Source organism: Nelusetta ayraudi, unplaced genomic scaffold, assembly GCF_046127955.1.
Source record: "Nelusetta ayraudi isolate G7.1 ecotype Tasmania unplaced genomic scaffold, CSIRO-AGI_Nayr_v1 ptg000011l, whole genome shotgun sequence".
NCBI classification, from domain to species: domain Eukaryota; kingdom Metazoa; phylum Chordata; class Actinopteri; order Tetraodontiformes; family Monacanthidae; genus Nelusetta; species Nelusetta ayraudi.
The window spans coordinates 25,773,649-25,801,312 of NW_027466061.1; the positions used below are offsets into that span (position 1 = coordinate 25,773,649).

The following is a 27,664-nucleotide window of genomic DNA, read 5'->3' on the forward strand; positions in this document are numbered from 1 at the left end:
CATGACTGCGCATATCAAGCGTCAGCTCGTTCCCCTCCGGAACGTATCAAGGTGTGCGCCTTCCCCTGGAGCGCGCTCACAAACGTGCGCGCGCGCCGCGCCTGCGCCGCTGAGGACCAGATCGTCCGCGCTGCCGCCGCTCCGTCAGTCGGAGCTGCGCCTCCTCCTGCTCCTCTCCAGCAGCATCTCCTGCTCCTGCTGCTGCTCCTGCCGAGGCTCCTCTTCCTCGTGCTCGTGCACCTCCTCCTGCTCCTCCCGGCAGCTGGATGGAGGCCGGCAGCCCCGGCCACGCGGGCCGTGCGCGGACGTCGCTGGTGGTAGGTTCGGCCACCCGGAGCCGCTTTGTCTCCGAGCGGAGATGAAGTGTGTGTGTGTGTGTGTGTGTGTGTGTGTGTGTGTGTGTGTGTGTGTGTGAGGGAGTGCCGCGGCTTTGTCTCCACAGTGTGTGTGTGTGTGTGTGTGTGTGTGTGTGTGTCATGTGTTGCTCTGACGCCTCTTCGGCTCTCATGGATCGACGGACCGATTGATCGGTGATTGATTGACAGCCTCCTCTCACGCGCTGACTTTATCAGACTTTATGTTTCGTCACGGCGCGCACGCGCACGAGCGCGAATGGGGGGGGGGGGGGGGTCTTGTTTGTGTGCGCTCAGGAGCCGACATCAGATGCAGTGTGAGTGTCGGAGTGAGTGAAGCTTAGGACGCTGCTGAGACTCCTTCTTCCGCTGCTCCTTTCCCTGCTGCTCCTCCACCTCCTGCTCCTCCACCTGCTCCTCCACCTTCTCCTCCGCCTCTACCTCCACCTCATCCACCTCCTGATCCTGCTGCTCCTCCACCTCTGATACTCCTTCTCCTCCGGCTCTACCTCCACCTCATCCACCTCCTGCTGCTCCTCCACCTTCTGCTTCTCATTCTTCTCCCTCTCTTCCTCCTCTTCCTCCTCCTCCTCCAGCCAGCCTGCTGATCTCCTGCTGTGGCTCCAGGGTCCACCCCCCCCACCCCCCCTACCTTAATGACCCGGTGCTGAGGACTCCGGGCCTGGACGCTGGGATGCAGCGGGTGGTGGGAGCCCAGCGCTGAGCATGGGGCTACGGTCCAGGACGGAGCAGAGGAAGCCCCACGGCGGGGCGCCCGGGGACCCAGCGGGGCCGGAACAGGGCGGTACCGCCGGTGGCGGCAGCGGTGGCGGTGGACCGGACCGGGACGGCGCCATGCTTCTGGTGCAGGCGGGCCGGGATGACCTGAAGCGCGGCTCGCAGGGCATCGGCTTCGGGCTGCTGGCCAAGACCCCCCTCAACTACAGCCGGCCCACCAAGAGGAACCACCTCCGGCGCCGCAGGATCCAGAACCTCATCTACGACTCGCTGGAGCGGCCCAGAGGCTGGGCGCTGCTCTACCACGCCTTCGTGTGAGTAGTCCTGGACGGGTGGGAGGGGGTGGGGCGTGGTCCGGGGTCAGAGGTCACGTGTTCTGACTGTGTACCGGACCTCCGGCACCGGCTTCAAATTTTCAACACTCTTTAGACACTCGGCTTTGTTTTCAGCCTCTGTTTGTGTATCGGGAACTGATTGGTGGGAACTGGCGGCCAATGACAGTGGCGCCCCCTGGTGTCTCAGCCTGACTCGGCGTTTCTTCCTCTGTGGGGTCGCTCCACTGCTCTGACCAACCAGTGTCAACGCTTTGAGTTCAAGTTGCAAGACTTTATTGGTCACGTCATGTTACATGGCAGTGAAATGTGAATTAAAGGTCAAGTGTGTCGAATTTGGCTGATTTATGAATTTTCATATTGAATTTTTTGTATAGGTAAAAGCTTAACATACTGGCCATAAAAATATATATATATATGTAATACGTATATGTATATATATATATATATATATATATATATATATATTTATATATATATATATATATATATACAGTATATATGCATTTAGCAGAAAGTGTCTTGCTCCTCGTTAGCTGCACTGCTCAGTAGTTAAGGAACGCCATCTGACAGCAGTGGCCTTTAAATGTCTCACCTCAAAGCCTCCAGTGGTCACTGCTGGTACTGCGGTTGACTCGTCGGTGTCTCTCCTTCACTGGTGGAATTTGTAAAACTTTCCCCTCAGCTGACAACATGTGGTAAATAAAGCAGCCGACATCATTACAGAGTGTGATATCAGCTGCTGGGTAACATGAGGTCATCTTGATCACAGGCGCGTGTGTGTGTGTGTGTGTGTGTGTGTGTGTGTGTGTGTGTGTGTGTGTGTGTGTGTGTGTGTGTGTGTGTGTGTGTGTGTGTGTGTGTGTGTGTGTGTGTGTTACTTCCTGTGATGGATCAGATTCTGTCACCTTAAAATGATCTCACACGTTAATGTTCAAGCTACGGATGAATGTTGAGAATGGAAGCAGTTGCTTCATCTTCCTGTCACATGACTCGATCAGAACTCATTCATGGTGATGACCGTTGTTTTATGGTTCTGGTTCTTACGGAATTGGTGCCTGCTTGGGTGCCTGGTAGCTTGTAGGTGCCGGCTGTCGGCTAACAGTGGCTAATGCTAACTCGCCGCTGTGGCCGAACGTGTTTATTGTTTCAAACACCTGCTGACGAGGCTGTAAACAAAAATAAACAAAATTAATTAAATTGAAGTTAATTATCATTAATTATTAATGATTGAAATTAAAAATGAATGTTAAACAAACAAAACATTAGCGGTTTTTACGTGTCGCTAACTAGTTGAGCTAGCTTGCGTCATGCAACAGCCGACAGTTTGACAGACATAAATCAGTCACATGCTCTGTTTTTGTCGACGGAGGACGGCGACGCCAAGTGCTCAACACCCAACACTGACTCACACACCCACAGGCTGCATCTTCACACACACACTCTCACACACACACACACACACACACACACACACACACACACACACACAGTGCAGGATTCAGAGGGATGCAGCAGCGAGCGGTGTTTTGCCTCCTCCGACTCTGACGAGCAGACAAACTTTCAGATCTACAGTCAGAAATATTTGCTCTTTATGAGCTGCAGGCTCCCAGAGGATCTGCCTGTTTTTATTAATTCCACATTCTGACGCTGAGACTGAAGCAGCAGGTGGACGTGTCGCTGCTGTGTCTACTGTAATTCCCAGCGCAGCGCTGAGGGGGGGGAGAGCTGCGGAGGACTGGGAGGCTTCCAGACCGACACGCTGATAAGCTCCGGCGGCTCTGGACGGCTAAATGATTGGAGGAAAATGTCCAGATCAGCTGTTTGACAGGCTGGAGGGGGGGGAGATGGAGGTGTAGCAGCTACTTCCTGCCCTGTCCATTGGGTCTCATCCCTGGAAAATCCTCCTGCAGCAGCAGCAGATCAATGTTTTCATCCCGGCGGCTGTTGATTTTAGGATCAGTTTCACTGAAGAATGTGGTGAAGGTCACCTGACCCCCCCCCCCCTCCCCCACAGGCCCTTCCCACTCTCCAAAGTGACCAGCGGACACGCAGAGGAAGAGTGTGAAGCGCGCTGCTGATGTCGCTATCTGCTAGTCAGGCAGGCCTCGCCACTGTGGCGGTGTGTATAGAAGCAGTTAGTGGACAGTTAGCTGCCAGTTGGTAGCCAGTTAGCTGCCAGTTGGTAGCCAGTTAGCGGCCTGTTAGCAGCCAGTTAACGGCCAGTTGGCTGCCAGTTAGCGGCCTGTTAGCGGCCAGTTAGCTGTCAGTTAGCAGCCAGTTGGTGGCCAGTTTGCAGCCAGTTAGCAGCCAGTTGGTGGCCAGTTAGCTGTCAGTTAGCAGCCAGTTGGTGGCCAGTTAGATGTCAGTTAGCGGCCACTTGGCAGCCAGGTAGAAGCCAGTTAGACGCTAGTTTGCTAACCCGCTAGCAGGACTGGCGAGCCCCCGTCCGAGATTCCCATCAGCTTCCAGTTATTGTCGAAGCGGCAGCAGCAGCAGGAGGACTGAAATATTTCCGAGTGATGGAACGCTCCCGCATTGCCCATCATGCCTTGCGGCTCTGTGATTTTACCATCCAAAACCCCGCCTCCTGTGCGCCCCCTGGAGGCGACGCTGCCGGAAGATTCTCAGTTCCGCGCAAGTGTCCGGCTCTTTTTGAAGAGGCACCAAAAAAAATGTTTAGTTGCCGTGACAACGCAGAGAGAAACCTGATCTGGTGATCTGGGAGGCAGGTAGAGCGAGCAGAGAGAGAGAGAGAGAGAGAGAGAGAGACAGAGGGAGAGAGAGAGAGAGAGAGAGACAGAGAGAGAGAGAGAGACAGAGAGAGAGAGAAAGACAGCGAGAGAGAGAGAGAGAGAGAGAGAGAGAGAGGAGCGGAGCGAGGGGATGTGGACATCAGCAGTTGGTGGGAGGCCAAGGTTCAGCGCCACGGCGTTCAGGGAGCCGGCGGCCCAGAATGCACTGCTGAATGCTGATGCTGCTGCTGGAATGTGGCGGCAACAGTGTCCTGGTCTGCAGAGAGCAAATTAAAACTTGACTGCCGGCTGCAAACACTCGGAAAAAAATGAACCGAACCCAGCAGAAGTCCCAGAGCTGGCCGCCAAGAAGTGGCCCGACTGGCTGGTTGGTGGCGGTGGCGGCAGCTGAGGCCTTCAGGGTGTCGTCCTCTGACCTCTGACCTCTGGATGGAGGAAATAAAAGCTTGGTCAGACTTTACGTCCGTCACTTTTCTGTGGAGTCACCGCTTGGCTGCAGCGCCGGCACTTTCAGACTTTTTTTGTTTTTGTTTTGGACTGTAGCATGGAGGTTGTGGGAGGGTTTAGGGGTGGGCGGGGTCACATCCTGGGCCCGGGAGGTGTGGAAGGAGGGCTCTCTACAGGCTCTTAAAGCCCACCGGCCCCTGTTAAACAGCCTGGCCTGCTAATGGACTGTGTGGTTGCGGTCATTAGCAGTAATGACACTTTATCCTCCCGGCCACCGGGAGCAGCGTTCACCAGCCGGCCATCACAGAAAGAAGAAAACAAAGCGCGGTCATTTTGAGCTTGTTTCACCACCAACCAGCCAAGTGTGGATATTAGTGCAAAGTGCTGCAGTGGTGAAAACAAACACGTTCATTAGCATTCATAAACAGAATCAGCAGCGGAAAAAAACCACACGAGAAGTTCACAGGAAGTTCAGCGGGTGAACTTCCTGTGAATGACTCGCTGCTGCCAGGACTGTTTAGTGCAGGGGCGGGCAGACTGTTTGACTGGTGGGCCACGATTGGTTTGAACATTTGACAGAGGGGCCGGGGGAGGAGCCTCAGAGAAGATAAAAAACTCTATCATGGGATGTGTAGAAAGCCTGTGCTTTAATGTCAAGTGAAAATGAACAAGAGCGTTACGACAAAATCAGTGTCTTTGAAGCCCCACGGCTCTTTATTGACATGACACTGAAAACACTGAAAACATGGATGAAATACAACGATTTTCTGACTTTCTGACTGTTAATATCATTTCTTCAAGTTCGGCTGGATGGATTAAAAAGCTTAACTGGCTGAATGTCCCCCCCCGCCCCCCCCCGCCAGTGCTGCTGCATGCTGGGAAAACTGTTGAGAACTGTTGGCAATCAGGCACTAAAAGCCTGTTTTCCTGGTTGGTGCTGAAGCTGAGGCCACGCCCCCTAGCCCCACCCCCCCTTCCCTGACAACAGGGTGCGTTTGATACGTGAGCCGGCGCACGCAGACAGATCGATGGCTGTAGGTGGAGAGGGGCTCTGAGGAGGATGATCTTACTGGGAGGAGAAACCAGAGCTGGGACCTCCCAGCAGCCCGCCCCCCCCTCCCCCCTCATCACCTCCAATCCCACAATTCCTTTCTCCAACTGACTCCTGCTTGCCAACACTAACCCCCCCCCCCCCCCCCTCTCTTTCTCTCGTGTGTGTGTGTGTGATTACTGTCTGCGATTTCAACATCCGCCGACCTGAACCTGCCTGCTTTGCGAAAAGTGACGGTGAAGCCAGAATGTCTCCTGGTGGCCCCCTGGTGGTCAGCTGCAGTAGCTGCGATAATCCCCTCCCCCCCTCCCCTCTGTGTTGTTGGCTGATGGAAGTCACTCGTCAAATGTGCCAATAGCTCAGGGCTGGGCGAACGTATTGACTGTTGGGGCCACAATGGGTTCTACATTGTGGGGGGGGGGGCTGGAGGAGGGGCAGATGGATGGGGTGTTTTGGTGAGCCACCTCAGAGATGGGATGTGTATGTAGAACACACGTGCTTTCATGTCAACTGAAAATGAACCAAAGCAAAGTTACAACATCAGTGTCTTTGAAGCCCCACGGTGTTTGGATCTTTATTGACACGAATCTGAAAACACTGAAAACATGGAGGAAATACAGCGATTTCATGACTCTCTGACTGTTAAAATAATGAATTAAAATAATCTTCTAATTCAGAGGCCCAGATTAAAAAAGCTCAACGGGCTTCATGTGGCCCATATTGCTCCTGTTTCCCCGCTTGATGGTTCTGATGACTTCAATTCCAATCAGACTCCTGCTAGTTGCAGTTTCCCAGGCTGGACGACCTCCCCCCCACTCCCCAGTCTGAGCCTCACCCTGCCGTCAACAACGTGGCTTCGCTGGCTCCGCTGGCTCCGCCCCCCCCGACAGCAGGGCGTAAAGTCACGACGGTTCAGTGAGTCTGCGCAGCGCCTCGCTAAACTGCAGTGCAGGATCACATCACTGGCGGTCAGCGGCCCGTCTCGCCAGTGATGTACGGCTGGCTGCTCCAATCAGAGAGCTCAGAGCAATTAGGAGAGCGAGGCTGAAGTTATTTAGACACATTAGCCACCTGCTCTGTGCTAACTGTATTAGCATCCTCCAACCTTAGCAGCCTGGACGGAGGACGGTGCGCAGACACACTGCAGTCAATTAGCTGCCATTAGAGAGTGTGTGTGTGTGTGTGTGTGTGTGTGTGTGTGTGTGTGTGTGTGTGTGTGTGTGTGTGTGTGTGTGTGTGTGTGTGTGAGCTCACCACCGAGGTGTCTGACTTCACCGCTTCTGATTTGTTCAAATAAAGTTTAATGGGGGTAACAAACACTTGGGCCCAGGCTAACGGTTAGCATGTCGCCCAGTGTGGCTCCTCCCCCCTCAATCAGACTACCTGAGCACGTCACAGTCCGTTCTTTCATTCATTCAGATGGACTTCAGTGATGTTGAGCCGGGCTTTGTATCAGATGACCCCCGCAGACACACATGCAACGCATCACTTCCTGGTTAATTGGAGGTGCTGGTCGCCGCCCCCCTGCTGTGAGTTTTGAGCACTTATCTCCAGCAGGAACCTCCCCCCCCCTCATCATTTATTCATGCTCTATTTTGCAACAGCAACCATTAGTTCCTCCCCCACCTGCCCCGCCCCCTCCATTTAGGCCATAATGGAATCCCCCCCCGCCCCCTATTCCCTCCTTGGCGGCACGAAGCGTTCCACTTCCTGGGCACTGCCGATAAAGCCTGTGATTGGCTGAGCCGCTTTTTAGCACCACGGCCTGGTTTAATGTGAGACAATGTTTTCATTATTTATTCTAACATTTTGATCACAGTCTTTATCATTGGAATTTCAATTTATAAACTTTATAACTTTTTTATTACACAGTGTTAAGCTTTGCTTATTATTCCACATTGACGTTAAAGCAAAACTTGCTTGGCTCCATTTAAAAAGGTTCACTGTTCTCCATTACATGGAAGAAGACTTTTTTCAATACGTATCAACGTTGGCCGGAGACTTTGTACAGGTTTTAAATGTCGGCCCCACTGTGTGTTTGAGTTCAACGCCCCTGCTGTAGAGTCTGCCAGCTTCATTACGCTAATGCTAACCGGCACGGCCATAAGAGAGGGCACGGCACCGATATGCTGTGTCTCAATTCAGGGTCTGCATCCTTGAAGTACGCATTTTGAAAGGAAGTTGCGTCATAAAACTGCGTGAAGGCTTGTCCCAATTCCCAAGGGTGCTTAGGACGCTCCAAATGCGTACTCGGAAATACGCACTCGTTTTAGCCGATTCCAAGGGTGCACCACTACTATCCTTCACGTACTTATGTAAAAATCACACACAATACATCAGTTTGAGTAGGGCAGGGTGTGTTTGCGTACTGCTGCAAAGCATCATGGTGGGATCCTGGGAAGTCAGCTGAAATTAGCGGCATGTACTGGCAAAGACACGACATATAAATCTAAATATTGAAGTTTCACATAAAGTATCCAGTTTTTAACATAGAATTTTACTTATTTGATCATCCAACGGCATCGTTAGATGGCTAACCAATGGTTAGCTTGATACTATAAAAACGTCACTTCCGGGATTGGCCAGCAGGAGGGAACAGCGGTGACGAAACGAGGAAATACGCCGAAGGCTAGACCGTCCCGAGTGGTGACCGGGGAGGCGGGGTTTGGTCATCCTTCTAGGCTGGGAACTCTAAGAACGCTTCCTTCAGACGGAGGACACTCGGTCTCAAGGGTGCAGAACCTGAATTGAGACACAGCAACAGTGTCTGCGTTAGCGTGTTAGCTCAGTGATGCTTGCCTCCTCCTGCACTCAGTAGCTTTCGTTCATCAGCAGTATTGAAGTGGCACTGCTGAAACCATCTGTGTACCTTTTTTCTTTCTTTCTTTTTTTTTTTTTTGCTAATTAGCATCGACGCTGTAAAACGGCAACAGCAGCGACTTTGCCGAGGTGTTTTCCCTCCAGAGTGCTGACTGGCGACCGCTCACTCTGAGTGCTTAGAGGACGCAGCAGCAGGAGTCTCGTCAGCGCAGGAACAGGATGTGGACTTTACACTTCCTGCGAAGTCCCACGCAAACTGAAGCCAAAGCTGTGGCTAATATGCGGCCTCACGCACGGCACCTGAAGGGCGGGCGAGGACACAGCTGGTGGGCGGGGCCAGCAGGGGGGCGCTGCTGAGCCCACAGCTTCGCTTGGAGCCTTTCATGAGTGTGTTTTATTTTGGAGGGAAGGGACTCTTCCCCCTACGCGTGAACGGCTCGAGAGGAGCCGCAGCTTTGAAGCAAATTGTGTCCGTGCAGTTCCGTCGTCCCTGAAGCTCCGCCTCCTCCTGGGCGTAAAACTCAAACACACAGTGCAGCAAAATGTCAAACCTGGACAAAGTCGCAGGCCGACGTTAATCCTTGAATCCTCCTCCAGATGGAACAGAGAACCTTTTTATACGTCTCCAAACAACCTGACTGTGGAACAAGCAGAGCTTTAATGCTATACAACAAATAACTTTACACTGCACGCATGCAAAATTGAATTTGAAGGCTCTTATTTATTTGCACTGTTCTGATTAAAGTTTTCACCAGTAACATTTTCCCATGTGTGAATAATAAATAAAAAAACAACAACATGACAGCAATAAACTAAAGTAGTGAGTAATAATAACATTCTTCAATGAAAGTCCGGTCCTGATTGATGTACCACAATATCAGCAGAGCATTCTGGGATGTGTAGTATTAGTGCTACATGTGCTGTATTCCAGCTCCAGCAGTGATTTGGTGTTGCTTTGCCGGCCGAATACAATTACAAATACAAATTTGGCCTGCGGGCCAGAGTTTGACACCCACTGTGTGTTGTAAAGTATTAAGTGTTGCTTGTTCCATACTGGGTGTTGCAGCAAAACGTGTTTGTGTCTGTTTGATAAAGTTCATTATTATCTCAGGAGGAAGATTTCTTTCTATAATGTTGGTTTGCCATTTTGTCCGAGGTTTACACCCCCCCCTCCCCGCTGCTCTGTCTTTTCTCCACAGCTAGCTAGCTAGCACGTTAAGCTAGCTAGCGGCTGCTTACCAAGCGATAGACACGACCCAGCAATGGAAAAATCACACACAATACATCAGTATGAGTAGGGCAGGGTGTGTGTGTGCGTGCGCGTGTGTGTGCGTGTGTGTGTGTGCGTGCGCTGCCTGGCTCGTGTGCAGACCCTGCTGACATTTCCCGCCTCCTGAATAATTGATCAGAGGGCCGAGCGGCGGCTCGGCTGTCCATCACCGTCTGCAGAGTGGAGACGCGTCAGGAATGTGTGGAAGATGTGGAAGCTGCTCAGTGGAGGTTCAGGGAGTCGCAGGGGAGGAGGAGCGACGAACAAACACTGCGTGGTGTTTCTGCTCTGCGGCTGATTTATGCTTAACAACCTTCAGCGGTGGAGGTGTGTTAGCTTGAAGAGAAGTTCGATGTTAGCGGTTTCAGAGGTTTAATCCACAACGTATGCTAACACGCCGCGTCGGGCTAGTTTATTTCATTTTAGCTCGTATTAGCTTAGCTCGGGCTAGACCGGACGTTGACAAACTCCGACCGGGGGGGATATGCGGCCCGTAAGCTTTTAAATCCATCCACCTTTATTCATCATTATTTCTAGTGAGTAAATAGTCAGTAAATCATAAAATAGCGAGCTAGCATTTCATCAATTTCTCAGTGTTCATCTCAGTGAAGAGCAAAACACAGTGGGGCTTCAAAGACACTGATTTTGTTGTAACACCTGTTCATTTTCAATTGACATTAAAGCACATGTTTTCTACTGCTGTATTGTTTCCATCACAGCTGTCGTTCACGAGGCCCCGCCCCTTTCTCATTCCTCGTTGGCAATAAGCTACCCGCTAGTCACCCGCTAGCTCACCCGCTAGCTCCTCCTCCGACCAACTGCACGTCAGCACACGTCGAACCGGGCTCTCGCCTCTTTCGCGACGACTTCCTGCGTGACTCAGTGCCTCCCTGCGGGCCGGCACGTCTGATATTCTGGTGGAAATAACTTCCTCCACTGGAGTGAGACCTGGCGACGCTGCAGCGAGTCCAGAGGCTGTGTCAGCGTCGGCTGTGAAATTAATTCAAAGCGGTTGAAGTGAACAGAAGGAGGACGACACGGCCGCTTCTCTGCCTATCAGACGTATGAACACAAGCCTGTCGTGGTGCGTCGCTGCCACCGGTTTGTTGCTGTGTGGATATTAGCTGGAGTGCTAGCTCGTGATGAAAGGGTAGCTTGCAGTTGAACGACGTCACCTGCTTGCGTTTCTTTGAATGTCTAAGGAAGCTTGTGGATTGTTAGCTGGAATCTGGAGTGTTAGCTAGCTAGTTAGCTAGCTAGTTAGCTAGCTCGAGTAACGGCTGCTAGGTTCGAAAGCAGTTGGGGCAGGCATGGGCAAACTACGGCCCAGGGACCATATGCGGCCCATTGAGCTTTTCACTCCGGCCCGCCAAACTGGAAGAAGATAAAGTAAGGGTCAGGTGGGCGGAGCCTCTAAATCTGACTGTGTGTGTGTGTGTGTGTGTTTGTGAGAGAGAGAAAGAACAATAAGCGGTTGCACTGACAAGACGTTACTCCAGTCCAGTTTTTTTCTGAAGCAGCTACTGTGTCTCTACTTCCTGTAGAGTCGACCGTGAAGTTCACACATGTTGTCTTTGGCTCCAAAGTATTGTTGTCTCTCCCCTCCCCAAACGTTACGTTGCTGTTGCTGCAAGCGGCCAGCAGGGGGCCAGCAGGAGCGCCGCCCGCCGCAGATTGGATGATCTAATTCTGTCATGAAGGTTGACGGCTCTGTTGCTCTGGAAGGTTCGGAGGGGGCGGAGCTTCAGATGAAACAGAGAAACTTTTCCTCACAAAGCAGTAACAACATTTACTCCCCCTGAACTGTGTGTGTGTGTGTGTGTGTGTGTGTGTGTGTGTGTGTGTTGCTGGTAAAGTGGCCTTCCTCTTCAGCCCAGCATGTTGCTGTGCTGCCATTGCCATGGAAACTGAAACGCTGGCGTCGCTGGAGGGTGGCGGGGGAGGGTGTGTGTGTGTGTGTTTGTGTGTTTGGGGGGGGGGGCGTCTGATGCTGCGAACGCTGAGTTGTTTCCACGCTCGTCACGCTGCAGTAATCCCATTTATCTCATAATCTGGAGCATCTTCTGCCAACTGATGACTCACCGGCCTGGCAGCACAACACAAACCCAATGTGGCATCAGCAGGTTAGTTAGCTAGCGCAGCGTCCAGAGACTGTGGTGCTTGCTGCAGCCAGTGAGCAAAGCCCTGCCGGCAGGGAGTCAAACAGGAAGTGACCAATAGAAAACTCCATTTGTTTAAAAAGAAACAAAAAATGAGTGAACGTCCTTTTAGCGAGACGCTACAGATTGTTACTAGAAGCTACAAGCTACCCAGGCATTGGCAAACTACGGGGGCGACACGGTGGCGCAGTGGTGAGCGCTGCCGCCTCGCAGCAAGAAGGTCGTGGGTTCGATTCCGGGCCTGGGACCTTTCTGTGTGGAGTTTGCATGTTCTCCCTGTGTCTGCGTGGGTTCTCTCCGGGTTCTCCGGCTTCCTCCCACACTCCAAAAACATGCATGTGAGGTCAATTGAAAATTCTAAATCGTTCGTAGGTGTGCATGTGAGTGTGAATGGTTGTCTGTGTCTATGTGGCCCTGCAATGAACTGGCGACTTGTCCAGGGTGTCACCCTGCCTTTGCCCTAAGACAGCTGGGAGAGGCTCCAGCAGACCCCCGTGACCCTGAGCTCGGGAGTAAGTGGGTATGGAAGATGAATGAATGGTGAGTAAATCATAAACTACCACGGGTCCCCAAAGACATATTTTTTTTTCTAAGTTTGCTTCGGTTCATTTTCAATTGACATTAAAGCACGTTTTCTACATATCCCATGATATATTTTGGTCACCCAAAGACTCCATCCGTCTGCTCCTGCCCCGCCCCCTCTGTCAAACTTTCCAACCCACTGTGGCCCACCAGTCAGAAAGTTTGCCCTCCCCTGAGCCATCAGGTGGATGTGCTGCAGCCGCGGCTGCTTCCAGGTTCTCTGAGGAGCAACACGACTTGTGCATTAGGAGAGGCACTGTGTACTGAGGCATGATGGGAGCAAACGGCTAGCGGATCGGTCCAGTTAATGGAGCGTGAGTCCGTTCGGAGGCAGAAGAGGGCCGGAGCGGCTCGTTCATGCAGTGACGACGACCTGCTGATCTTTTCACGCCCTGTTAGCTTCACATGATGGCGTACGTCTTTTGCGGGAACAATCTGAAGCTAACGAGAGAAACAAGCGCCGCTAAAGTTAGCATTGGCACAACTCACCGTTGCCTTTTGTTGAGATCAGGCCGTCGTGTCTGGAAAACTGACTGCAGCTTGTCGCTGCACCTGCTTCATGGATGATGAGCTACGCTTCCATGGCACTCCTCCCTGTTGTGCATCTTGTGAACAACTGCTAGCCTGGTTGTTGCAGGAGAAAGAGGTGGATTATGTGGAATTAGCGCAGATTTGACTTCACAACGTGAATGTGACTAATTGCTGGGGCCTGGAAGCTAACACTGAAAGCTAACTGGAAGCTAGCTGCTGAGCTAACCGTTCCGCACGCCTTTCAGCTCAGAGTGTTCAGCGAGGTCCTGAGTCAGCAGAATGCGTGCGATTGGTATTTTCATTAGTCGTTCATTAGCCGTCCCACATGTGACTTCCTGCACGCCAGATGCTTCCCGTTTGTCCTCAAGTGACCCCCTGTTGCTCCTCCGTCACACTTCTGTGTGTGTGCGGAGCTGCATCTGATTAACCCACTTTTTCCCTGCATAGCCGCTGTTGTGTCTCTGATGTGGAGTTCTGCTGTGGAGGTTCCTCTGCTGTGGAGGTTCCTCTGCTGTGGAGTTCTGCTATGGAGTTCTGCTGTGGAAGTTCCTCTGCTGTGGAGTTCTGATGTGGAGTTCTGCTGTGGAGGTTCCGACCAAGAGTTTCACACCACGAGCGTTTGAAGGACGACGTTCGCTTCCTGCTTCCTGTCCAGCCCATTGATTATCTGTCAGAAGCATTTCCACGGGACAGTGAACGTAGCATTGAGGCGTTTGTGGCCGGTGGAGCGAGTCGGAGACGACACAGCAAGCATTTCGTCTTTGCGGCACCACCCTGTGGCGAAGCGTGGCCGGGATGTTTTTGGTTGAATGAACCACTCTGACCAGTTCGTGAACGCTGATTCACACTGCAGTGGAGCCTCCTGTCCAGCAGGGGGCACAGTGTTTGGCAGAGGCGGCAAAAGTATTCACATTTATTCAAGATTCAAGATTCAAGATTCGATGTGTAGAAAACGTGCTTTATTGTCTGTTGATAATGAACAACCCAGCGGTATTTAGCTCTTCACTGAAATGACTCTTAAAACACACACACACACACACACAAAGGATGAAAACAATAGATGAGATACAGCTATTTTATGACTTACTTCCTAGGGGTCCGACTGGGTGCGCTACTGGAACCCCCTGTACTTCCTGGTCTGGTCTGACATCATCGCCATCGGCCGCTTCTGAGCCATCAACACCATTCAACGCAAACTAAAACCGTTTTTGGGGGGCGTTTGAGAAGAGAAAACACGTCGTTTGATTGGCTGTTGCTGCAGTTCATCAAGAGAAGCAACAGGTGGCGCCGCTTCATCGTCCAGGTCAGGGGTCACTCTGCCCCGGGTGTCCTGCGGGTGTCACAGCGCCCACTGGTGGAGGGAAACAGTGATGGCAGGCAGAAGGAAGAGTGTTGGTGGTGATGGCTGTCACAGCGCCCACTGGTGGAGGGAAACAGTGATGGCAGGCAGAAGGAACAGTGTTGGTGGTGATGGGTGTCGCTGAGCTCTCAGCTTGTCTTGCACCCGGTGACGTGTCGGCCGGAGGTGTCGCTGCCACATCCCACGTCAGTGGGCGGGACAAAGGTTTCCACCGGCGCCTGCCACTCAACCAGCGTCTCTGGTCATGGGCAAAGTGTGATCACGTGACCAAAGTTTGAGTCACAGTCCAGAAAAGTGCCCGCTAACACACACACACGCACATGCGGCAACACGTACACAAACACAAACACACACACACTCTCAGACAGACACACACGCACAGACACAGACACACGGACACACACATGCTACAGATTGGCTCCGCCCAGTCCTGGTTGGCAACTCCTGAGTGCATCTTCTGGCTGGTGGGAGGCTGCTGTCGCCATGACGACGCTGGAGACGGCGAGAAACACCAGCCAGCAGCTGTTGCCATGGAGACACAAAAAGCATGTCAGGCCTGTGTGTGTGTGTGTGTGTGTGTGTGTGTGTGTGTGTGTGTGTGTGTGTGTGTGTGTGTGTGTGTGTGTGTGTGTGTGTGTGTGTGTGTGTGTGTGTGTGTGTGTGTGTGTGTGCGTGCGCTCACGCGTGCAGGACCATCCGTTGCAGAGACGCAAAAATTCCCAATGAACAAATGAAATGAGGCCGTCAGCGCTGCTGTTCTGCTCTGATTGGTCAGAGCATCAGTGGGTGTGGCTTTCTCAGGCTAACACAGCGGCGGTGCTCTGTCCTGCTTCTTCCTGCTAGTGACTGGACCAGTGTGTGTGTTTGACTTTTCCTCGGTGATCATCGTGAATCCCGGCTGTGCTACAGATCATAGCGCCACCCACAGGCTGCTCAAGGAGAAACACTAAACAGTCTGAATTAGAAGAGACTTCCTTTTCAACTGACTTGGCCTGGAGCTAACGGCTAACGGTTATCTTAGCGTGCTTAGCCCAGCTTCTCTGTCAGGATCCAGACTTCTGCGCTTACTGCCGGATCTCCCGCGATTCAGAGCAGTCCGTGGGTGACGCCCCCTAGTGGCCGGATGTGGTCCCTACACCCCCCCATGTCGGGTCCATCTCCCTCCCGTCTCCGTGGCTATGCTCCTGTGACGGCAGAACGGCCGCCTGCGCTCGCCTGTGGTGGGATTAATAATGAGCGTGCCCTGCGGCGCCCTCTCTGCCCAGTGAAGGTCAGGGCGCCGTGATGTCGCCAGCTGTCACGACCACTTCCTGGCCGGCTGCGGCTCAGAGTGACGCCGGCCTCGGTGGCCCGTCAGCAGCGGCGGTCGCTGACTGACAGGTTAACGACTGGCTAACGTTGGCTAACGGCGCAGACGGCACTGCCGGGCTGTCGTCTGTGCGTTTTTGTGGCCCCCAAATTTAAAGATCGCAAAAAATTGTTCAAAAGAAATGTCCCAGAGACGTAAATGTAATAGATATAAAAAGTGATCCTGTTTAGGAAAAGACACCGAGAGGAACCACAATCAGACTGTGGTCAATAAACCACAGTGACCAAGAAAAAGCAGGCTGATTGATTTGTTCTGCCTGGATTTTATCCATTTTTGTAAAGGAAAAGTGAATTAGAGTGTGTGAGTCCGACTGGGAGCAGCAGGCCGTCCTGCTGCAGCTGATAAGACAGACGGATGCTTCCAATAAATCAGCCGCAAAGTTTATCCATCAATAAGCGGCTGCCCTGCACCAATAACAAACAGGATTTTTCCATCAGAGTTCATTCAACAGCGTGGCAACCAGGACGAGGCTCTGATTCATGTCCGTAGGCCGAGAGATCAATATTTAGTAAAAAAAATAAAATAAAAATAGCTCATCATCCATCATAGCTGCCGCTAATCTGCTGTTCCTGGAAACAGGAAGTGGCTCAGTCGCACCCAGACACTGCTGACGTGCGGCCGCTGTCTGCTGCTCCCCCCCGTTCACACCCAGCGGCGCCGCTCCACGTTGTCGTTAGCTCTACCGCTAACACAGCTAGCAGCGACAGCCTGCATCTCCGTCTTTCGCAGAAAAGCTAACGGCGCTAATGGCGGCATCAACGGCGGAGGCTCCTGTCAAAGATTGTTTCACTTCAGCAGGATTTAAACAGCAGCCGGCGAACAGCAGCTGGCGAACAGCAGCGCTGTTCTGCTATGTGCTGCCCCCTGTGGTTGTGGAGGTATTGCTACTGTTGATGCTGCTGCTGCTTCTTTCTGGGTCTGGTGGGAGACAGCATGACGTTTGACCCGGGACTTCTAATCAGAGGGTGGATGATACAGTTGGACGGTAGTGTTGCAGCACTCGAGATTGGTCTTGGTCTCAAGACCGCTATTCAAGGGTCTCGGTCTCGTCTCGGACTGGGCGGACTTGGGATTTTTCATCTAGAGACTCGGTGGAGACTCAGCCAACTCTGCAATGACAGTTTGTGACACCTGTTTGTGAAACCCAGGGTGATACGCCCCCATATTCCTTGTTAATGTTAAAGTTTATCAAGCAATTTTTTTTTTTTTTAATGGTTCAAAATAGTTGACAAAGCAGAAATATGTAGAAGAAAATGATTGAAAGATACCTTCCTGAAAAGAAATGTTGCTGTTCTATTTATGTAGAAGCAAACTTTAATTTAAAAAAAGACACTGGTCATTAGTTTGGTTCTGTTGTTGTTTCTTTGATATATATCCAGTCTCGGTCTAGCCTTGATAATGTCTTGGTCTTGGTTGGTGTGGTCTTGACCACAACTCGGCTGGATGGACTTCCCGCACGTGGCGCTGTCGCTCCGCTGCTCCTGCAGTTCTTCCGTCTCAGAGTTGGCAGGGAAGTCGTTGGATAGAAGTCTGTCCTCGGAATGAGGAATCGAACATGCTGTTAATCCCAAGGTTTCTCTTGCTTTCTTTTTTTTCATCCTCCTTCATTTTTGCTCATCGTCTCATCTCTTCTCTTCCACGTCTTTCGCACTTCCTCCTGCAATCGTGCTCCCTCTTCGCCGGAACGGCGGACTCGGTTCCGCTTTTTGCTGGACGGTGAGCCGCAGCTCAACCTCATTTACTTTGGAATGACCCTAATTATATGGCGTGGAAATCTGAGATAATTAACTCTCAGGATTTGAGGCCCGGTCCTCGGCTGCCTGCCGATGAGGTCGTCACCGCGGGTCGGGCTGAGCCGCCAACCGACGCATGAAGGACCCGAGTCCTCATCAGGCGATGGAATCGGAGCCTCGTCGGAGGAAACAAACATCCCGCAGCAGAGAGAAACAACAGGATGTTGAACGCTCCGACAGGAAGTCCCGCCCACTCACTGAACACAAGGGGAGAAGAATTCACCTCAAGAAATTCCACAAACACACAATCAATGGCAGCCTGAAAGCAGCTTCAGGATTAGCTGTTCCTGTTCCACTGATCCACTGTTCCTGTGGTGGGTGGGTCTTAATTAGCCTGTGTTCAAAGCGAGTAAAAGACAATCTGTTTGTAAACAAGTTTAAGACGAGCCATCAGTGTTTTTTACTTCTCTTTGAAAAAACCTTGGACTCTTCAGCAACTTCAGCAAAAAACGCAGCAGTAGCCCCCTCTAGTGGTGACGCATCAACCGGTGGTGCCAAGAGCCTGATGAGACGAACGTGTTTTACTCACACGCACGCACACACACAGGTGCCACCACCCACTGTGACTCACAGCCGTTTCCTGTTTCCTGCAGGTTCCTGATCGTCCTGGGCTGCCTGATTCTGGCCGTTCTCACCACCTTCAAGGAGCACGAGAAGCTGTCGGCACACTGGCTCGTCATCCTGGTGAGGAGGAGAAGGAGAAGATTGGTTTGATGTCGTTGGGTTGACTTGACCCGCTGATTCCTCTTTAAAAACCCCTCTGGAAAAACAATTCCACCGGGTTGATTTGGGGTTTGCGTGCTCATCTTCTGATTGACCTCTGTAGACTCCGAGTTCTTTGGTTGTCATGTCTGAGGAGGAAATAAAGGTGGAAAAACAGCAGCTGACAGGAAGTGGTGAACCCGGACTTCCTCTCCTCAACAGGAAACCTCAACCATATTTGTCTTTGGGGCGGAGTTTGGCCTGCGGGTCTGGGCGGCTGGATGCTGCTGCCGCTACAAAGGATGGAGAGGGAGGCTGAAGTTTGCCCGCAAGCCGCTGTGCATTCTGGGTAAGTATACAGCCGTGTCAGAAGCTCCAGCTTCGTTTCCCGCCGCCACCCGTCTGACCGCGCGCCTTGTGTCCCGGCCAGACATCTTCGTGCTGCTGGCGTCGGTGCCGGTGGTGGCTGTGCGGCACCAGGGCAACGTGTTGGCCACGTCGCTGCGCAGCCTGCGCTTCCTGCAGATCCTGCGCATGCTGCGGATGGACCGCAGGGGGGGCACCTGGAAGCTGCTGGGCTCCGCCATCTACGCCCACAGCAAGGTGAGCCTCGGCCAATCGGCAGCCGCCGATCGTCAGGGAAGTGTCAGCGGATTGAACCTAGTGTCTTTGACGCAGGAGCTGATCACCGCCTGGTACATCGGCTTCCTGTCCCTCATCTTGGCCTCCTTCCTGGTCTACCTGGTGGAGAAGGACGACGTGTCGGTGGACATGGCCGACCCGGAGAACCCCACCGCTCAGCCCAAGTCACAGGACTTTGACACCTACGCAGATGCCCTGTGGTGGGGACTGGTGAGTGACGGCACGCTGAGCTTCTGTTTAGGTCACGTGACCATCTGGTTAGGTGTTGGGAGGGGGTGGAGTCGGCACAACCTGGAAGCTGATTGGTCGGTCTGGAACTCGCTGGCACTGGAGCTGTCTGAGGACTATATTAACCATGTAGTCCACTCAATGCATCCCACAATGCATCACTAAAAGTAGTGTCCAATTGATGGGCACGGACCCGGCAGGTGGATATTGTACAACTATGGAGAATAACTTTATTATCATATTTACAGGAAAATCTACTTTAAGTATGTTTAGCAGCTAGCAGTGAAAGCCTAGCTGGCCCCGATGGCCCGCCACTGCTATATAGTCCACTCCATGTATCCCATCCTAAAGGTAGAAAAGGTGAGAGCAGAGTGTTATTTTTTAATAACATTATAGTTTGCACTTGGCACAGAAATGCATATATATGTCTCAACTAATGCATATTTCTGTTGATGTATTTTTTATTACCATCTGCCCACATCAATACATTAATAATGACACTGTGATAACGTTACTAACAGCGCTAAGAGTGTCCACAGCCAGTCAGAAAAGCCTTTAGCGCCATTAGCTCTTTGCCTCGGCGAGGCTATCAGCCACTTCCTGTTTGCCCTCTCGGTCTTCTTCTGTGCCACTGGCTGATTGGTCGGAACTCAGCGAGTACACCTGCTCCAGGAGGCCGTGAGGCCGGTGGCGATGTCGCTGCCGCTGAGATATTTCCAGCGCCTCTGTCCTCTGCGAGGTTCTGAAGGTCTGCCGGTCTCTGATCACTGCTGGCAGAACCTCCCGCTCTAATGAGCACAGCGCCCTCTGGTCACAAACACGGCAAGTGGAGGCGCCTCATTAAAGTGGCCGCCCTTCAAACCAGGGGTCGGAGGTCACCTCGGGGTCACAGACGGCTCTCTGCGGCACCGCTGCGACACCGAGGCGGTGGTCGCTGTGATGAGCCCTCCGTCGCACTGGGGGGCGCAGGTGGCACGGCTGTCCTCACCTGAAACTGTGCTCGTCTCCCTCAGATCACGCTGACCACCATCGGCTACGGCGACAAGACGCCCAAGACCTGGGCAGGAAGGCTGTTGGCCGGCACCTTCGCTCTGATTGGAGTGTCCTTCTTCGCCCTGCCAGCGGTGGGAGGAGTCACGCAAGCAGCAACATTTGTCGTCCTCTTTGAAACATTTAGACATTCATACGATAAAAGTTTTCAGGTTCCTCAGAAGAAGCATCGTCTTGTCACCTGTTTTTGCCAGCTGCACATCTCATCTCAGATGTAGTTGCTGCCCCCTTGTGTCCTTCCTGCCTCACTGCATTGAGTTAAACACCTGCAGTACAACCATGAGCTCAGTCCACTCTGATATTTCTGGGATTTTATTGTCACACTTTGATATTGTTGTGATTAAGATTATTTGTTTTAATCCCCACAAATCTGGCGAGTCTCACTTTTTGCACTCAGCCCCACCTCGTGGCTTGACGCTGCGCTTGTGTGGCTGCAGGGGATCCTGGGATCGGGTTTGGCGCTGAAGGTCCAGGAGCAGCACAGACAGAAGCACTTTGAGAAGCGCAGACATCCGGCAGCCGGACTCATCCAGGTGAGTCGGCCATGTGAAACAGCGCCGCCGCCGATGGCAGGTGGGAACTACTGGTGACCAGCTCTTTGTTTCCAGTCCGCCTGGAGGTACTACGCCACCAACCCAATCAGGGAGGACCTCATCGCCACCTGGAGGTTCTACGAGACCATCATCTCTCTGCCCTGCTTCAGGTGAGCGTCTGCAAACAGGAGGTTCTCTCCTTCTTCTTCTTCTTCTTCTTCTCTTCCTGTGCTCATTTTCAATGTTCCACCAGTCATGATTTTTCAGTTGAAAATTTTTCATTTCCTTTAGTTTGCATGCTCACCATTAACCTGAATTCGAGGTCTGTGGTTTCCACGCTGGGCTGGATGCTGGAACAGTAGGTATTAAACGTCTGCCACACCTGTCCCCGCCCATCCATCCCGCACCTGCTAAACCAAACCATCCCTGTGTCCACCAGATAAAGTTATAGTTGATCACATGTGTCGTAGCTGCTCCATAAGAGAGCTGAGCGCTGCTCCGCCGCAGCAGCAAGAAGTCCTCAGTCACAAACAGGAAGTTGTCCTTCAGGCGCACTGACACATCAGCTGTGGCTACTAGTGAACCATTGCTAGGCTGGCCCCTGTATGTCTGGAGGTGTATACTGTCACTGTGTGTGTGTGTGTTTGTGTGTGTGTGTGGGGGGGGGGGGGGGGGGGGGGTTGAGGCTTTTCCAAATCTGCCTGTTGATTGACAGTGAATCTCCGTTTCCGTCCACAGGAAGGAGCACCTGGAGGCCATGGCCAGGTGGGTCTCCGTCCCTCCACAAACCGCTCGCACACACAGTCACAGCCTAGGTCACATGACCAGCCGACGACGCTGGACGGCTGGACGGCTGGACGGATGGTCGGCGGCGGTGTGAAGCCGGCCGTGTTAAAGCCGTTACCGTGACGACAGGAAGTCGTTACGCAGCGGCGACGGCTAATCGCCTCGTTCCTGGAAGAGTCGTTAGTGGTGGAGGGGCGCTTCGATAATGTGGCCGCGGAAGAAATCAATACACACACCGAAGTGGGTCAGAGTGTGTTCCTCACTTCCTCTCTTCCTCATGTCCTCAGCTCCTCAGCTACTCACTTCCTCGCTTTCTTAGTTCCTCCCTGCGTCGCTTCCTCACTTCCTCATCTCCTCAAATGCTTACTTCTTCAAATCTCTACTTCATTTGTTCCTCGCTTCCTCATTTTCTCACTTTCATACTTCCTCACTTCCTTACTTCCTTTGTTCCTCAATTCCTCACTTCCTTCGTTCCTCAGTTCCTCAGCTCCCCACTTTATCACTTTCTCACCGCCTCAGCTCGTCACTTCATTACTTCCTTTGTTCCCCAGTTCCTTAGTTCCTCATTTCCCCAGTTCCTCACTTCCTCACTTCCTCACTTCCTTAGTTCCTCAGCTCCTCTCTTCCTCACTTTCCTCAACACCTTGAGGAGGCTGCTCAGCTTCCACTCGGTGATGCGGAGCAGCGCATTATTGTTCATGACCTGTGTGTTTTGCATGGCCTGATGTTTGTCCGGGCTGAACTGAGGAGGTGAAGGATGGAGGGAGTGAAAAACAGACGAGTGTGTTTCTCCACTGTGACATTATCTGGTTCCTGTGAGTGAGTAAAGACGTGGACCAAAGCCAGGAAGTGCAGCTGCACCACCGTGTCCAACAAGGCTCTGATAAGCCGGACAGTTTGTGTGTGTGTGTGTGTGTGTGTGTGTGTGTGTGTGTGTGTGTGTGTGTGTGTGTGTGTGTGTGTGTGTGTGTGTGTGTGTGTGTGTGTGTGTGTGTGTGTGTGTGTGCGCGAGAGAGAGAGTGTGTGAGTGTGTGTTTGCAGGGAGCCACCAGGTAATGGGGTGTAATCCTCCGCGGACTGAGATCCTCTCGGCGCCGTTCGCCCGTCCAGCCAATCCTTCGCCGCCGCCGCCGCCACCACATAGAGCCCAGTATTGTGTGTGGCTGCGGGGGCCGAGGGGCTCCAGTTACTCCGCCCTCCTCACAGGACTCTTATCTTACCAAGAGAGCTTCTGTCGCCGCCCTGCCAGGCACTGTCCGCCGCCGGGCGATGAAAGGGGCGGGGCTTCTCCACTCCTCCATGGACTCAGACAACACTATTGGTCGTCCGTGTCGACTGCGGACGAGAGAAACTCCCCGAAATCTTTCCGCCCCTGATGCGTAGCCGCTAGCGCTAACATTCACGCGCCATACGTGCGCTGACTCCGCCTCTCCGGTGGGTTCTGATCGGCTAATCAAGGCTAACCAGGCCAGCAGTGTTGTGTCATCGGCGCTGCGAAACTAATAGACGTAGTGAATGACTGTTTTGAAAGAATCGTTTTATTGTACTGAATTGAGCGATTCAGTGCTCCGGGTGGAACTGCGCGGCCCAGGGATGGGCAAACATTTTGGCTGGTGGGCCACAGTGGGTTCAGAAATTTGACAGAGGGGCCAGAGGAGGAGCAGATGGATGGAGTGTTTTGGTGACCCACCTCATAGCAGGAAAAAATATATCATGGGATATGTAGAAAACATGTGCTTTTAATGTCAATTGAAAATGACCCAAAGCAAAGTTACAACAAAATGTGTGTCTATGAAGCCCCACAGTATTTATGTCTTTGCTGAAATGTCTCTCTAAACACTGAAAAAATGGATACAACACAGCTATTTTATTACTTACTTACTTTTAATATAATTTCTTCAAGTTGGGGCGGGATCGAAAAAATAGCTTAACGGGCTGGATATGTCCCCCGGGCTGTAGTTTGCCCATCCCTGGCTTTAGCCCACCACTGCTTGATTCTCATCCGGGGGTCCAGCGAAGCAGCAGGTTGACTTCAGTCCCGCCTCCAAACACCGCGCTCTCGCTCCCCTTGTTGCAGCCAGAAGATGAGCATCCTGGAACGCGTTCGCCTGCCCAACACCCGGCCGTTGGTGGCGTCGGGCCGCAAGATGACGCTCAACGCCGAGTCCATCGAGGAGAGCCCGTCCAAAGAGCCCAAACCGGCCGGCTTCAGCAACCGAGAGCGCTTCCGCACCGCCTTTCGCATGAAGTCCTACGCGCTACGTCAGAGCTCAGACGGTAAGAGCGGCCTCCGTCCCCAGACGTTCTGGCCCGGTGCCTTCAGAAACCCAACCCAGTCTGCTGTCTGCTGTCTGTCCAGAGGGCGGAGCTCTGGCGGAGCCGGCCGCGGAAGAGCGGGGCTTCCCGCCTGAAATCCTGCTGGAGGAGATGATCCCCACCCTGAAACTGGTCATCAGAGCCGTGAGGTCAGAACATCAAAGCGCCGTCAGATCCTTTGGAAGAACATGACCTCTGAGTTGTAGCGCATGTGAAGGGGAGATTCTCTGCTGGTTTTTGTTTTGGCTAAATTTATGGAAAAGCCCTGTTATCGGCGGCAAGATATTTTTGTATCCCATGTGACAATTCCAGTTTGTTTGTATGTGTCCTTATTTTTATAGGTTGTGTTATGTTTTGCTTTGTATTGTAGTCACATATGAGCTGAAGAAGTGAGTGCCCATCGTGGATGGAATTGTGGGAATGTTATTTGACAGATGTGTCTAAGTGGGCTGAGCACCAATCATGGTGTTTGACACTTAAGTCAATCAATCACTCAATCAATCAGTCAGTCAATGTAGCCATGGAGGTGGGGGGTGCCCCGTGTGACAGTGACAGGAATTGCACGGCAGGAGCCACAGCGCTCGGCAGAATTCCCCTCTGATCGTCTGTGATCCGTTGCCACGGTAACACTGCACACTCCTTATTCAGTCAGCCATCAGTCCGCAGTCATACCTTGGAGAAGCAGCTGGGGGAGGTGTGGAGGTGGAGGCTATCATCAGCATTATGTCCAGTCTGAAAGGCTGCGTGAAAGGGAACACAAGGCTTCTGGTTTCAGCATCCAAGACTTTCTAAAGCTCATGCAGGGGAGAGAAGGTTCCCGTCAGGGGGGGGGAGGCGGAGGAGGCAGGGTCCAGAGGTGACCGAGACGATGGTTCCCCTTCAGCGGAACCATGACGTCAAAAGTGTCTTAACCAGGAACCCAAGCGTTCTCCCCCTGGCAGGATCATGCAGTTCCTCCTGAACAAGAAGCGGTTCAAGGAGACCCTGAGGCCTTACGACGTGAAGGACGTGATTGAGCAGTACTCGGCCGGACACCTGGACATGCTGTGCAGGATCAAGTACCTGCAGACCAGGTGAGCGCAGGTGCACCGGGGGGCAGGTGTCCTCCTCCTCTTCCTTCACCACCAACCCCTCTTCTCCTCCTTCTTCCAGGATCGACATGATTCTGGCCCCTGGACCCCCCCTCACCCCCAAACAGAAGAAGACTCAGAAGGCACCCTTCACCTCCCCGTCCAATCAGTCGCCCAGGTACCGCCCACCTCACCCTCGTCACCCTGCGTCTGCGGAAGCAGAGCGGTCATGCCTTCACCTGGTTTCATCTCATTCGACAACCCGTTCAAAGCGTCAAACGTTCTGTTTTTGATGAATGTGGTCCCACAGTGTCCACTAGGAACCCTGTAGCAGCATCACCACAGCGCCCCCTCTGGTCTGGCTGCATCAGTCTATTGCTGTGTCTCAATTCAGGTTCTGCATCCTTGAAGTACGCATTGCGTCATCGCACTGCGCGAAGGCTTGTCCCAATTCCCGAGGACGCTCAATATGCGTACTCGGAAATACGCACTCGTTTTAGCCGATTCCAATGATGCACCGCTACTATCCTTCGCGCACTTATGGATCCCATGATGCTTTGTGTGCGGCTGCAAAGCATCATGGGATCCTGGGAAGTCAGCTGAAATTAGCGGCATCTACTGGCAAAGACACTTTGTATAAATTACCGTCCCGAGTGGTTACCGGGGAGGCGGGGTTTGGTCCGTCCTTCTAGGCTGGGAACTCTAAGGCTGTGTCTCAATTCAGGTTCTGCACCCTCGAGACCGAGTGTCCTCCGTCTGAAGGAAGCGTTCTTAGACTTCCCAGCCTAGAAGGACGGACCAAACCCCGCCTCCCCGGTCACCACTCGGGACGGTCTAGCCTTCGGCGTATTTCCTCGTATCGTCACCGCCGTTCCCTCCTGCTGGCCAACCCCGGAAGTGACGTTTTTATAGTATCAAGCTAACCATTGGTTCGCCATCTAACGATGCCGTTGGATGATCAAATAAATAAAATACTACGTTAAAAACTGGATACTTTATGTGAAACTTCAATATTTAGGTTTATATGTCGTGTCTTAACCAGTACATGCCGCTAATTTCAGCTGACTTCCCAGGATCCCACGATGCTTTGCAGCAGCCAGCACCATTCCGAGGGCGCATTTTGAGCATCCTAAGCACCCTCGGGAATTGGGACAAGCCTTCGCGCAGTGCTATGATGCAACTTCCTTCCAAAATGCGCACTTCAAGGACGCAGCACCTGAATTGAGACACAGCCAAAGAACGCTTCCTTCAGACGGAGGACACTCGGTCTGAAGGGTGCAGACCCTAAATTGAGACACAGCATATGTCTCTGTCTTCCAGACAGGAGTCCTTCCCAGCCAAAGCCGTCTCACTGCCCGAAACCGAAGACCAAAGCATGATGGGTAGATTCCTCAGGGTGGAGCGACAGGTGAGGGGCGGCGTGTTCATTTTCAAATGCATACTTGGAATTGTACACTTGGTAAACTTGGAATAATCTCATAAATTAGTTCATAAGTGGATACTGATCTGGTGGCAGTAGCAAATATTGTTGCTTAGGATGTTGAAGATTTTGGTTATTTATTTTAATTTATTTTTCTGTTTCTGTTTTGTTTTTTTAACTTATTATTATAGAAATTTTGCTGAATATCTTTGCCTATTTCGATTTGTAATTATTGTAATGACTTGTCTTGTTTTTGTGTGGACCCCAGGAAGAACAGTCTCCACATTGTGAAAACTAATGGGGATCCTTATTAGATAAACAAATGATAAACACAGCGGTATAGAAACACATATGTACATCTATATTTTTCCTTTTTATGAGCGTGTGTTCAAGCCGGCTGGCTCCTTCGCTAACGTGTCTGTGTCTCAGGTTGAGGACATGGAGAAGAAGTTGGACTTCCTGGTGGACATGCACATCCAGCACAGCGAGCACCTGCAGGTGGACTCGGCGGGCTCCGCCCACATGACCATGGAGCCGTGCGACCCCACGGGCGGCCGCGGTGGCAGCGAGATCCAGCGGCTCTTTTTCAACTACGCCGAGTCCCTCCCCCACATGTCCTACCAGGTGCCCCAGGCCCGGCTCGGACCAGGTGGACCAGGCGGGTCGGCCAGCGGGACCAGCCGCCCCACCACCACCACCACCACCACCGGGACGGACCCCCACCGGCCGCCGCCGCGGCCCGCCCTGGCGGCGGTGCCCACCTACGCCGAGCGGCCGACAGTGCTGCCAATCAGCTCGCTGCAGGACGCGTCGGTGGGCATGGCCAGGACCGCAGGGGGTGGGCGGGGGGGCGCCGACTCGCCGCTCTCCATGCTGTCGGTGAACCACGAGGAGCTGGAGCGCTCGCCCAGCGGCTTCAGCATCTCTGGGGAGAGGGACGGGGAAGGGGAGGAGCTGTCGGCCGGCGCCCAGGCGGCGGGCGGCGGCGGCTGGACCAAACCCCGGGCGAGCTACCTGGCCGAGGGCGAGACTGACACGGACACGGACCCCTTCACGCCCAGCGGCGGGGGGCCGCCCCTCCCGCTCTCCTCCACAGGGGAGGGGTTTGGGGACGCCGTGTGGTCCTCGCCCCCGTGAGGAGCAGGAAACACGCTATGGAAACCCCCCCCCCACGTCCCCCACCCCCCCACCCCACCCCCCTCCACAGCAGAACTATTGGAGGACCGCCCCACCCCCAAAAGCTGTGGGGAGGGTCCAGTGAGACCACCGAGCGACCGGAACCAGAAGCCAGGAAGCATTTGTAAAGTAGAACCTCTGTACAGCGTTAAGATGAAAAGCGTCACTACTATTGATTCT

General features: G+C 52.8%; 1 protein-coding gene across 1 annotated transcript; it reads left to right on the forward strand.

The window, feature by feature from the left end:
* kcnq3 (potassium voltage-gated channel, KQT-like subfamily, member 3) lies at positions 1 to 27,490 on the forward strand. Its single transcript, XM_076022236.1, has 16 exons — positions 1 to 317; positions 950 to 1,405; positions 18,155 to 18,245; positions 18,486 to 18,612; positions 18,694 to 18,866; positions 18,942 to 19,115; positions 20,147 to 20,257; positions 20,621 to 20,716; positions 20,792 to 20,886; positions 21,455 to 21,481; positions 23,580 to 23,779; positions 23,862 to 23,967; positions 24,760 to 24,891; positions 24,971 to 25,066; positions 26,209 to 26,296; positions 26,738 to 27,490. The coding sequence occupies exons 2-16, from the start codon at positions 1,080 to 1,082 to the stop codon at positions 27,443 to 27,445; spliced, it is 2,550 nt and encodes an 849-aa protein (XP_075878351.1). The 5' UTR covers positions 1 to 317; positions 950 to 1,079; the 3' UTR covers positions 27,446 to 27,490.
* Positions 27,491 to 27,664: the final 174 nt, after the last annotated feature.

Bases quoted from the DNA above. Each gene is read 5' to 3' on its own strand.
- kcnq3 (XM_076022236.1), top strand. From the start codon at position 1,080: ATGGGGCTACGGTCCAGGACGGAGCAGAGGAAGCCCCACGGCGGGGCG. The intron at 18,867-18,941 runs GTGAGCCTCGGC...TCTTTGACGCAG, and splicing joins CCATCTACGCCCACAGCAAG to GAGCTGATCACCGCCTGGTA. The intron at 19,116-20,146 runs GTGAGTGACGGC...CGTCTCCCTCAG, and splicing joins ATGCCCTGTGGTGGGGACTG to ATCACGCTGACCACCATCGG.